This window comes from Streptopelia decaocto (genome assembly GCF_964273445.1).
Source record: "Streptopelia decaocto genome assembly, chromosome: 12".
In the NCBI taxonomy this organism is placed as follows: Eukaryota; Metazoa; Chordata; class Aves; order Columbiformes; family Columbidae; genus Streptopelia; species Streptopelia decaocto.
In genome coordinates, this window is record NC_138667.1 from 10,703,073 (window position 1) to 10,716,574 (window position 13,502).

The 13,502-nt window shown below is 41.6% G+C and overlaps 1 protein-coding gene across 2 annotated transcripts in view; it reads left to right on the forward strand.

Moving 5' to 3' along the window:
- FSTL4 (follistatin like 4) overlaps positions 1-13,502 on the forward strand; it is a 406,465-nt gene that overhangs the window by 191,616 nt on the left and 201,347 nt on the right. For both annotated transcript variants that reach the window (XM_082063280.1, XM_082063281.1), the window contains exon 2: positions 2,362-2,497. In XM_082063280.1, coding sequence (XP_081919406.1) covers positions 2,369-2,497 — 129 coding nt within the window. In that variant the 5' untranslated portion in view covers positions 2,362-2,368. The remainder of the gene's footprint in view (positions 1-2,361; positions 2,498-13,502) is intronic.

Below are 13,502 nucleotides of genomic sequence, written 5' to 3' on the forward strand. Positions count from 1 at the left end.
TGTTTTATGTAGACATTTCCATATGAAAGCGCTGTGTCTGGGCAGTGATGTCCACACAGGGTCATATCCAGCAAATCTGTGCCTCGTTTGAGTGAAGAAAGGGAACTGGTGGTAGAACTTGTCTGAGTTTACAGTGGTGGTCAGGATCTATTCAATCAGTTTGAATTTTTGTCAATTTCAGGAAACTTTAGACTGCAATCCAGTTCATGTAATCTGCCTGCTGCAACTGCAGACCAGATTCTGCTCAGGGGAAGGTGATGCCAAGGTGTGGTTTAGGATGCCAAGCGACATGGAAATGCTGTATGATTTCAGAGTTAACCCTGACTTGATATTTATGGCGCACATTTGTTGCTTGGTTTAGGCTATTCAGATATATAACATATGTTAGTGTGTTCTCCTCCTATTATTACAGCAATTAGTGTACTGTCAGTTGGCATGCAATAAAAATAAGTAATTTCTAAACTGACTAGAAAAACATGTTCTACAAATTCAATTTATAAAACAAGTAGAATTTCTAGCAGGTGGAGGGTGCCTTTTCAGTTTCATCAGTGTTACAAACCTCTTAACCCGAATACTATCATGTTTTCTAGCAGTTAATTATTTACTGAATATACATGAAACTAGCTAGTCCCCTGTTTTGTTCTATGATTGTAATTTCAAGCAGTGTATGAGTCAGAGGTCTTTAGAACTGCGAAGTGAAATAGTTGTATTTGCTGTGGTGATATCACCCGAGCATACAAAATACTTCTGTAAAAAACGTGAGAAATAGTATTGCTGTGCAAGAACAATTCATAATGTAACAATGTACTTGTCGCTTATTGATATAGTGACTTTGGTTTATTAAACATTTATTTGTAGCCCCAGTAACATTACATCTGAGGTTTCTAATTGGAATTTAGAAAGCCTAATAAATTTTGATTTCATCCTGAGTGCTCTCAATTCAGGGTGTTTACATTAATGCTGAGAAGCAAAGCGTGAGCTCCATGGGTGTGTGATGTGCAGTGGCTGTGGGCTGTGCTCATTCCAGTGATGATGTGTCTTTTGGCAAGATTAAATAGCTGAGCCCAAGTCAGCCCTAGTGTAACTGGTCACGGCTCCAAAATTAATAGTGATGTGCCAAGGCTTGGATACACCCTGCAGCAAGCACATGTAAAGCACTGTAAAATGGGTCCTGTCAAGATGAGGTATGTCATGGTGATTTAATTCAGCTGGGCTTAATTTTGCTGTTAGCAGGTAACTTGCCTTGTTAATATATATTGCTCAAACCAAGCAGCAGTCTGTCACTCGCATGCTATAGAAATGCCATCACCTGCTTCATTAAGTGGTCATTAGGCTTCATTGTGGGTCTGTGTTGGCATCCTCTGTGGCTGCTGTGAAAGGTCAAAATTGCCCTCAGCTACCACAGAAATGGTATCAGGCCTGAAGACTCCTTCGGTATTTTTATTGTGAAAAGTAATGACACAGTCTGGTGTCCTGTTCCCAAAAAAGTTCAGATGAAGTACAGAGCTCTCCCAGCTGAGCTTCCAGGGCACCAGTGCAGGACTCTGCATGTTGTCTGATGGAACTAACATGTGTTTCATGCACTGAGTGACTGTGTTGGTTTTGCTTCCAAACTCTTCGGCACAGAATTTGTTGTAGTGGGTTTGGTGACCATCTGGGCAGGTGCCCTCATCTGCTGGACAAATGACTGTTCTGTGTGTTTGGTGTCAACTGTCAGAGCCTGGCTTGCTGTCTGGCCCTGCAAGCCAAATCTCAGCCTAAGGTGGTGGTGAGGGCTGTATCTGCTCCAGGCAGCATCATCCTCTCAGTCTGAGGGGAATAATGATATTTTCTGGCATGTTGCTGGAAGTGTCCAGTGTTGAAAAGTGAATGTGGGGTATCTGGGGCTTTCTTGAAGATCTGCTGAGGGGTACAAGTGTGAGTTACTGAGTATGAGTGACCCTGTGCTGCTGGGAGTTCTGAAAATGGGATAAAGTCACCCTTTGGCTTCTGCTGTACCATAATACCATGTTTTGATGTGAATAGCTTCTGGCTGCAGTAGTTAGTTTTAGAAATCCCAGGGCTCTGGTTCTGCAGGTGCTGTGTGGGAACAGACTGGGAACAGCAGGTCCTGTGGGTGATTACTTTGGGGTAAATGTTTCACAAAACTGCTGTGATGTGGGAATTCATTGCCAATACACTGGATGCAAAACAGGAAAATCGGTGTTTTGTTACATGCGCTGTGGGAACCTGCAAAGCTACATCTGCACTGACCTGAGTGTGGACATAAACTGTCAGCTGAATCTTCAGCTGTGCTGTTGAATCTGACCTGGGTTTTGTTGTGAGAGGATTGTTTTATGGCTGTTCTCTTGTTTTCAACAGGTGTGAAATGATGAAATCAAAAAGCTTTTGGTTATCTCTCATATTGCTTGGGGTTTTCCCATCGGTCACGAGGGGATGGATGGACACGGACAGGAGCAGACGGCTGTATCCGGATGCGGGGAGGTTGCATCAAGAGGTACTGTACCCCAGCTGCTGCTGCACCTACAACTCTTGTTTCTATTTTTATGCTGTGCTCAGATGTTCCATACTGTGAAAACAGAAAACAAGTGAGGGCATATCCATGTATATTTGTGTTAAACACCTGCTGAGGAGGTCAGTGAAGAAACAGTGAAGCAGAAGCTCTTGTACTTTTTTGAGTATCCTGACATGGTTCTGGGAGTGAAACTGTGTGTCTGGCCATTGTGGAGCCACTGTCTTTGCCCCAAGGACTTTACAGTATGCTCTGTGTTGGGGCTGCTGGGACCAATTAAGCTCAATTTTAATAAGCAGGCTTTGTCCTAGCTCTTCATGTGGGTGACTGGACCTTCAGATGAGAAACCTGAAACAAGTTAGGTTGCTGCTTAAAACAAGGAAAACTGAGCCATGGGTGGTTCTGAGAGAGCCACTGAAGTAACTGCCCACAGCATTTTCCCCCTGATTTTCTGATGTCAACCCCCTGCAAAACACAGAACAACTGGAAAGGGAACAAGGGAGCATGGTGGCCACAGCAGGGGATGGTGGCTTGATGGGAGGTGGGACTCCTCATGTGTTAATGTGGGGTAGTAACATGCTTCTCATTCAAGCCCTGGGCTTGTGGGACTGGAGAAGCAATTAAACCAGTTTCTGGTGCTGAAGGTGACAGTTGTGGCTTTCATTGTGATGATGTGGATGATGCAGGTCCCTGTTCTGGTCTGTGTCCGGTGCAGGCTGTCCCAGCAGGGATGGTGGCTTTCAGGACCAGAATCTGCAGCCTGGGTTTGCTGTATTGATGTGGGTAGGCTGAGATTTTCACATGTGAGTCTGAGGTGTGTGAATAGGCCATAAAAATCCAGAAATGTGACTTTTAATGGAAAGAAAATAATACTGAAACAATTTTTAGTTATTTAATTAGTTCCTGATTTTCACAGGTTTGCTAAATGATTGCTCACATGCCCTGGAAGTGGGATGTGGTGGGGGAGGCAAGGAAAGGAGACATTTGTATTTTTTTAGCTGCCATTGCCTAGAACACTTACTGGCAGGTATGCTAATTGCTGCCAGGCTGATGATGAACCCTTGATGGATTTGTTCTGCAATTGGATCTATTTAAGCCTCAGGATTTTGTTCTACTTGGAGAATCACATTTGTCCCAGTCACATCCCATCTACAAGTACCCACAGTTGTGTGCATTGTTTCAATAAAGCAGTTTAAGCCAATTAAAAAGATGCTTTTCACTGCTCAGTGGGACTTGAAAATCATTTCAGTGGAGTTGGGGATTCTGCAGTTCTGAGTTTTGTCTCAGGTGTGCTTTTTCCTTGAGGTCTCTATCATCTGTTCTGTAAAAGTGAAGAAAAACAGTTCCCCTCCATGCTTCCACTGATAATTTGTTGCTGTGTAGACTTGGGTAGTTCACTGGCACTCAGACATGTTCTTGTACTGTCTCAGATTGTGGGGTTTTTTGCCTTTTTTTTGTTAAAAATAAATATTTTGCACGCTTTTGCATTTTTTTTTAAATTTCCTTCACTGGTGTGTATTAGTTTTGATATTTTTGAAAAAGTTACTGTGAGGAATTAAAGTCTTTACTCAAATGATTAACATTAATTTTAGAACTATTATACTACTTGAAAGACATTAATTCATTTGATCTTCCTCTATAAACCATAAAGTTATTGTACCAATTATTTGATGTTGCTTGAGGTGAAAGGATCTATGCTAGGAATGTATTTGTTCAGGTTTGCACAGAATTTAACTGATGCAAATATTACAATTTTAAATGTACAAAGTATGCAGTTAAAATAGCTTCAAGGGGTGTAAGTTATAATGCAGATTTAAAAAAAAAAATTGTACAGAAAGCTTGTTCCATAAGAAAGTGTTTATCCAGTGTGGCATCAAACACAAGATGAATCTGGTAGCCCTGAACGTAGGTTTCAGGTGGGTCAGTGAAATGGAGATAACTGCTGTTCTCTCTCAAAAGGTGTTTATTTTATCTGTCTGAAAATAGTTTAGCCATAATACCTTTTGAATAATAGAAACCACCTGAAATCCCTTTCTAGTGATATTGAGCTTGCTTTGATTTGGAGCTCCTTGTTCACAAGAAGTGTTTATAAGTTACGAAATTTGTGGTGTGGTTAATATGTAATTCCATTAACATGTGTTTAAAACATTGAATTGCAAATAGAAAACCTTTTAGCAATTCACTAAAATCACTTTAAAAATATGTAAAGGGTTAATTTACAGGTCAAATAATTTGAAGTGTGCTCTGATCTAAAGTTCCTATGAATTTGATCAAAGGAAGTACTTGGGTATTGGTCACTGACCTTCACTAATACTTGTTCTGATCTACATAGGAACAAGTTTACTGAATCAAAAACATTGCTTAATTTATGTTCAGATTGCTAAATCAATTTCTTCATGGTCCATGGTAGAATCATTGCAGCTGTGCTTTGCATTTGTAAAGGAAAAATAAGTCTTGAGGCCATAGATTGCAATATACAGCACTTCTGCATGAGAAATTAACTCTTAGCACACCAGTGCTGTATGTTTTCCTGATGCTCAGCTTTCTACCTCTCTAATTTATGCAGTGTTCCTGAGAAGAGGTTTGTTTTCAGAAATAATCTTAGTCCTGATTAGAATAGTTAACACACATATGCATGCAGTCTGAAATTTCTTGGGTGTAGAGGAATAGAAAGCCTAATTAAAAGGAGGACAATATTAGTATTTAACTGAAAAGCTGCAGCTTTCCTGGTCCATGTTAATTTTGGAGAATATTGCTGTCATTTTTATATTGGAGAACTACTCACAGGCTGGTTCCAGAGGGTGTTGGAAAGCTCTGGAAGCCTCTGGGTGCTGCACATGGACCCTCATGGAGTGATTAATGAGGCACAACTTCCCAGGGCTGAATCATCATGGGACTAAATCCTACTGAGTGGAATATGTGCCAAAATAGCTCAATATGAAGAGCTCACCACTCCGGGGTGATATTTTTGGTCAGGTTTTGCCTGTGCCTTCAGCAAGGCTGATTCCATGCTGAAGGTGGGCATTTTAGAGGTGACCACGTTTCAAAGACAGCTCTGTGCTGGTTTAGAAGGGCTTTGAGTTGCCCATGAAGGACCAGGTGCTGTAATCTGGGGTCACCTCTCCTTTCCTTGAAAAGAATTCTCAAAAATGTAGCAGCCAACAGTGGCTGAAGGCAGTTTCCAGCATGAGAATAGCAGAAGAGAGGCACAACCTGGATCTGAAATAACCCTGGAGTCCAAATTTAATGGAGAACTTGGGCAGGAGGTTCTGATGGAAAGCCGGTGGTGCTACTCCACTGAGTCTCTACAAGATAATCCACACTAGTAGCTCAGACCAATTTTTTTTTATCTACTGGAGTATTTTACAAAAGGATATTATTAAATAGTGAAATTTGACAGTTAGCTTTCCTTCTGTTCCTTGCTTTCTGTGTGAGAGGCTGCAGTTCTGCACGTGCCGAAGCCACACTGTTTTTTTGGACAGTTCTTGGGGTAAGCTTCTCATCTCCTCAGCCCGTGGTGCAGCAAAGCAGTGCTGCTGGTCTCCACTGGCTCTTCCAGGAGTGGGTCTCACATCTGCTGCAGAGACCTTCTCAAACACAGGTCGGCACAGTGCTGCATCTCAGGAATTAAACTCTGTGTTTTGTTTTCTGAGGCGCTGCTGGCAGGTAGCCTGAATAATATTGTCCTAGCTGGATAGTGTGAAAATAGAGAATAATTCTGTGTTGGTACATGTATAGTTGGTTTGTGCTGAGTTGTTAAAGGAAATATTTGGATGTCATGGAGAACTCCTGAGCAGTGCTATGCAGCCTGGCAGGCATCTTGCCGTCTGTTCTGGGCTACACAACTAAAACTGCTCTGTGCTTTTGTAGAAATAATTAATTGCTTTCATGCCATGCTCTATTTTTGCCACCTGCTTGATTTCAGAAGGCTCAGGAGATACCAGAAATGTGCTCAGCACCCCATGCTCCTCTGGGGAGAGGCGCTGCATCCCAGGGATGATCCAAGTGCTCACACAAGCTCTGGTGGCTCTTGCAGGTCCCAGTGCTGGCACATTTGCTTTTCCCCTCTCGTGCTGCAAGATGTTCATACCTCCCTGATGCACCTTAACTGTTCCCTGGATGGAGCAAGGCATTGGTGTGCAGTGCCATGTCTAATTTGGACTGTGATAGCATAGTTCAAGGGTAAACTAGACCAGCTGTACCAATATTGCTTCAGTTCCTTGATTATTTGTACCTGTTATGTTTGTTACCTTATCTGGCTTGTACCTTAAATTATATTGCCAACCTCAAAGTATCATGTGGAGTTATACCAACACTTACATTTATGCTAATGAACGTAGCAACCACACTCATTTCTGTAAGCTACCATAACTTACTGGTGTTTGCAAAGTATTGGCTGTGTTGTTATTATTAGTTATTACCTGAACTGCTTAAAATCTCCAAGCCATAAATGTCACCGTAGCCTTCTGTGTGACTGTGAGCACTGGGTCACACAGCCCTTCAGTGCCATCCTGCACAGCATGGAGCATCCTCTGGAGTCCCCTCACAGCATCAACTGCGCTTGTCCGAGAGTATCAGTTATTGGTGAAATTCCTAATTATCTTCAGATTCTTAAATGTTGTTTCACTTACTGCTGCCACAAAAGACCACTGTTGGTTATTCCAAGCAGCATGGGAGTTGTGCGGATGATTTTGTGCTCCTTCCCCTGGCAAAGTCGTATTTCCTAATCTGACAGGAGTGCTTTGGGAAGTAAGGTACAAAACTGCAACGGCTTTTGATAAAAGCTTTTGCTTATAATTCAGACAGAGGCATAATTTCAGAACAGGAGCTTGGAATAAGACAGGCACAGTGTATCAATTTTATATGCAGTCAAAGATCTAATATCCTGGTGTTTATTTTAAGAATTATTATTAGTAATTGCTGCTGTGTGTGTGTGCGCTCTTCCTGCTTGTAAGGCAGTTTGGAGAGAAGGAGAGAATCCGATTTAAATTAAAATCTATACTGGGCTACAGCCTGCTCCTGTTTAAAACATTAATGAAGGTAAAGAGAGACAAGACATAAACTTATTTTTGTGTCACTTTGGCATGTACTGAGCCTTCCCTCCTGGTTACCTACATTTGTGGTATCTCTAACAAGCTGTAATTGCTATTTGTAGACCTTTCTAAATCTTAGCTAGTATATTATCCCTGTGGAGATGAGAAGCTTTTCCCTTGAGTGTTGGTTGACAGAGTATCTGCAGTTCAAGGTGCTGTGGCATGTTTTCATAGTATTTGGATACCCATGTTGGGGTCCTTCCTCTGCATCCCTGAACTCACCTGCCCCCTCCTGTGTACCCAGAGGGTTTAATAAATATGATATTTTATGGGATGCTGTTATGTTTAAAGTGCTGGCAAATTTGTATGTTGGGTTACTTGGAACAAGAATAAAATTTGAAGAATTTTAGTTTTTGTAGACGGTTATGGTTCAGTATCAAGAGTGTCAGGGATTGTCAGGATGCATCTAAAGCACTTAAAAATGAAAACTCTTGTATGCAGTCCTTTACAGAACCAAAATCCTGCTTCTGGTTAAGATGTGGTGTGTGGTACCTCTTGGTGGTCCTGCATTGCCTGGTGTGGTGGGGACTGTCACCTTCCAGCTAACCAGGACCACCAGTTTGAGTGGTGCCTTGGATGTTAGTGACCTTGAATTCTGGTGCTGTAGCTGGAGGCAGCAAGTGCTTGGATGCTGTTCCCCCAGGGAATGGAGGGAGCGTGGGCTGGGGGTGCCTTGCTCTGTGCTGAGGCACAAACTGATCCCAAGAATCAAATTCCAGTAAGTTTTTTCTCAGTCACAGTTGAGCATCAGTGAAAAATCACACCTAGGTGGGGAGATGCTGGTGTATTCCTGAAGCAGGGAATAAGACCAGAGTAATAAGACCAAAGTCTGAGGCAATTTTTCCTTGGCTATGATGTGGCATAGGGTTACACTTTCTCATATCCTGTTCAGAAGGAACTTAACCTTAAAAGACTAAATATTGACAATTATTTCCAAATGTAGTGTAGTTTCCCTTCAAAAAAAAGGCTGTAGCAGTAGTTTTTAAAGGAAGACAGCTCTACTTGAAGTACTTTCTACCATCATGCAGGGGAATTCTCATTTTTGTAGAATAGGAAGGGCACATCTGCAAATTTGGGGTTTCTAAAAACAGGTATCCCATGAGCTTCCATATGACAATGTGGAAATCCATGGAGCTATACCTGGGTTTTTCACCTGAAGTCTAGAAATAGTAATGAGTAAAATCAGAGATGCAGCAGTTATCTCAATTAGCTGTTGTATGGGTGAGCAGATGATACTGTGTGATGTGAGACATTAGAGCTGCTCTCAATGTTTATACCACACAGGACAAATCTAAATTGCCGGTGTCTGTACTGAAAACAAGCTTTCTCTAAACAGTAGTGTGTGATTTATTGTTTTTTTTTTCTGTGTGCCCTGCTCAAACCCAATGAAGTGGCTGTTCTCTCCTTCAGTAGCATTGTTTTTGAAAATACACTGTTTGTGTTTGTAAACAAAATCCTGGTTGTCAAACTAAGTTGTATATTAGTCAGAACCACTGCAAATGCTACAGTCTGTATGTGGGGTGCCTCACCTGTACTGGGTATCAGTGTAATTTTCTTGATGCCTCACTTGAGATAAGGAAGAGCATGATCTGAAGGAAAAAAATCTGAGACAAAAGTCTGTAATAGGAACAGCCACTTCTTTATTAATTTGCTAAATGAGTCAGGGCTGTATATTTAGAAACTGTACAGCAGTTAGGCCGATCCTGAGAGTGGGTTCCTGGAGACTTGGTGTGTGCAGAGGTAACATCTGATGCAGTGATAGACCCAGTGTGAGCCCAGCCATGTGTGCTGAATTTGATGTATCCCCTTGCACAAGCACTGCAGTCTTTTCCACAAAGGAGCTGGTAAGAGGGTTGCTACAGTACAGTGATACAGGCAATTTGTGGGTCTGAAATGCGCTACCTGTTCTTCTGCATCTCTTCCAGCTGCTATGTGAATTGGTTTTGGCAGAGTCCCCTATGCCAACCTTTACTTCTGGTCGTAAAAGGTCTCCTTTTGACTAAATCTACATCAGTATTAAAGGGCGGGAGACTGAAAACGCTGCAAGGTGAACTGCTGGACTTGCAGGCAGTTGGTGCCTATTTGGTACCAACTTGGTGGTACATGTTAAGCATCATATGTGTGGGATCAGAGGCTTCTAAACAAAAAACAAACAAAAAAAAAAAACCAAAACACACACAAACAAAAAACCCAAACAAAACCAAAAAGACCCAAGCAAACAACAACAACAAAAACAACAAATGCACAGCCTTATACAAAACTGTAAATACCGCTCTGCAAATGGAGGAAGTTGGGGGAGAAAGAAAATTACAGCGAGACAATGTACTGTGAATGTTTGCACCTTAAAATACTACATCGAGCTATTGCTCAGTGCTTCCTGCTTGTGATGTGCCCCTGTGCATGTCTGGATTGTAAGCACTCATCCTCTGACTTAAGTCAAAAGAAAACTCAGAAGAAATATCAGACAGGAACCTGTCTCTCCTAATTTCAAGCTTAATTGTGACTGTTTCAGTTCCTAACCTTGCAAAGTGTTCTTGCCTTTTCTCTTCAAATCAGAATGCTGGAAATCGTGCGTGGCCACATGTGGATGTACATGGACAAAAGGGAGAACAACTGTTGCAGAAAAGAATCTGAAAATGGTCCTTTTCCTCTCCCTGTTGGTAGATTCAGTGCGCATTGCACATTGCTTACAAACTAAGTATAAAGTACTACATAGCTGCTGTAACTTATAACAGTGCTAGTCCCTGCATGCATTTTGGGGCAGTATTTTAGGGCAGGGAGCCTTGTCCCATGCTTCATCTCTCATTGTTTCTAGTCAGTGCTGGGGATGTCTGAGTGCCTTGTGGGCAAATACATCAAACCAAGGGTACGATGAAGCCTGTGTGACTGTGATTTTTGGACAAACCACAGGCAATTTTAGTAGTGAGTTGGCATATTTATTTGGTGGGCTGCTAAGCATATGTATTATACTCTACACCTTAATGTCTGGTCCAAAGTTGTAGAATCCAAGTTAACATATTGCTTTTAATCACACACAGCAGTGACTACTGAGGTGATTTTATACAGGCACCAAGCAGTTATAAATTCTGCCTGTCTAATGGTTGTTTTTAACTGGCTGTAGATGGTTAATATTACTTTCTTAAAGACTGGACTGTGTCATTTTTTGGGAGTTGATGAGAGCTTCAAGAACAGCTTGTTTGTGTGTCTGCATCTTGTCCCCCGTCCCATGGGTGTTTTAAAGCTTTGGAGATGTGCTTTGTCCTGTGCTTCCTGCAGACAGTCCTGCATTAGCTTTGTTTCTGAATGACCTGCCCTTACTCATGCTGCAATAATAATTTTGTGTAGTTAGAGCATCCACAACTCTTTTGCTCAGCCTGTTTGTTCCTTGGCTGGAGAGAAAATGTGGGTGTTAGTAACAGGGATTTCCCTTGAGGTGTGGGAATTAGACATAATACGTGGCAAAAAAAGTTGTCACAGTTTTGGACAGCAGTTTCTTGGGATTCATAGATCATTATTTTCCAGATTGGAAATTAGCCTTCTAATGCATTGGTCTTGCTTGTAGTTACAGGTCTAAGAGGAACACGCACATGGTCCTTTCTTGCACACTCCCTGTTAACTTGAGCACAGCTCTAACAAGTTAAAATTATCAAATGCTGAGTAATGTTGCTGTAGTAAGGCTAATCTGGAGTGATCTTAACAGAAATCTGTATTCTTAGTGTAGTGTTTGGTCTCCTATGTTTTCTGGGCTTCACTTCCTAGAGACATTCCTGAGCAGCACCCTGAGGCACATTGACCAGAACACTGACTGGGGCTCCAGCAAACTTGGGTTTGCTCAAGCACAAGAGCTGAAGCCAGGTCTTCTGTTATCCTAGAGTGCGAAGAAAACCCCATTAATTCAATGGAAACTGAAGTAAAATACAGTAGTTGAGAAAGCAAGCCCTTGACTGTCAAGTGTTTTGGTGTAAGTGGGAGCCTGAGACGGACAGTGTTGGGTGCTCCCTGCGAACAGGGTGATGTCCCCCCCTTCTCCAGTGGGTCCAGGAGATGAGGGGTCTCCAGCTTCAGCTGCTGAAGAGCAGAAGCTCATGTTGCCGATCTCCCTGCAACAGGGATTTACAGGTCAGAGAACATTGCTGTCTTGTGTAGTGCACAATATGTTCGTTGTGGGTATATAGGACAAATGCAGATATATTGTTATACAGGAGTGTTTAAAGGTTTTATTTACACTGATAGCAAACAACTTGAAAGTGGTTTTGCTGCTTGGATCCTTCACTAACGACTCTCAGTAAATCAGTTTGTAGCACATTGGCTACAGAGCAATGGTACGATATTGTGTATTCCCTCTGTGTAGTTGTATTTTAATGCTGTACAATGAAGTTCCCCCGCTGCCCTGTGTTCGTTCTGAATGAAATCTGTTTTTTCATTCCAGAAGTCCTCTGCTCATCTGTGGGCCCATGATTCAGCATTAATCAGTAGCCTATGACACAGACTGGCTATTATGTCTTGGCAGGACATCTAGATGCTGTCTTCTGAAATACTGGCGCTCTCTTTTTGTAAGAACAGAAAAGGGCTTTGTGCAAAAGAGTTGTTGAATTGTATAAGGTTCATGGAGGTGTTTGATGGGCAACACACAGCAGCTACAGGGAGTGAAGCTGTGTGACAGTGGCTAGGGAACTGTTTCTGATTTTTATTTTTATTATTGTCCCTCCTAATCCATTCAGGATTAGTAATTGTACTTGATCACAGTATATCCACTCTCATGCATTGGCACTGAGTTGGTTGGTCATTGGGAGACGCAGTAGATACGTGTCTGGTGAAAAGCAATACTGGAGCAAACGTGCTGCATTGATTTCCACATAACTATGATTAGACACTTCAGATAGAGAACAGAAGGACCTTTTATTCTGTGTTCAATTAACTAACATTAACAAGGAGGAAAATAGGTGCTAAAAGCAAACCTTGACAAATAAAACTATTGTATTGCATTAATGAAATGCTATTTAAAATGGTATTCATGAAGAAGCTTTATATGAGAAAGGAATGAGAAATCAGAAACAAATTTTTCTCTTCAAAGCATATGACTTATGCTCTGATAAAATTAGATTTTTAGTTAAAGGAATTTGCAGTCATTAAGTGCTGCCCATGAAATACGTCCCATTTATAACCATCTGCTTTATGGCTTCTGCAGAAAAGTATTCTTCCTCAGGCAATGTGTCTGAGGACTTTAGTGTCATTTTTATCAAAATAGTTTGGCTCTCTACTAGTAACATTATTAAAACCTCCATGTGATTTTTGTTACGTGAGAGCAGTATCTTACCCTTCTAAGAAAGGGTGACTACTACTTTTTGTAAGGAGATTGTCCAAGATTGTGACCAGACTTGCTGGTGATGTCTCTTGCTGGTGTATTATTAATAGATCACTAATGGAATCATCTTACGTTCAACATATACCCTCACAGAGAGAAAATTAGCATTGCTTATTCTTTTATGTGCTACAGAAGAGAGAAATAATTTGGCTGAGGCAAACTAAAAAACATGACAGTCTGTGCCATGGTTTCATTTTCCTGGAGGGATAGAAACCCCAGTTGTCTCCATCTGGAGCTGATGCTTTTGTGGCTGTTCTTTAAGTCATAGCATGGTTGCCAGGTATTTTTCCTATTTCCCATTTTTGTTAAATGTTGAGCATTCTCAATGTCACCGGTCTTTTCTCCATGGAAGGGGATGCTTTGGGGGACACACCAAATGCTGATATTCTCCCAGGTAATGCAAAGTGATGACTTGCAGCTTGATCTCACTGTGTCTTCCCTGGCATTTCTAACAAGCTTTTTCCTCTGAATCCTGAATCTGTTTTTTTTGGGGTAGTTTATATTCATTAGAGTTTACAAGGGGAACAGAAGA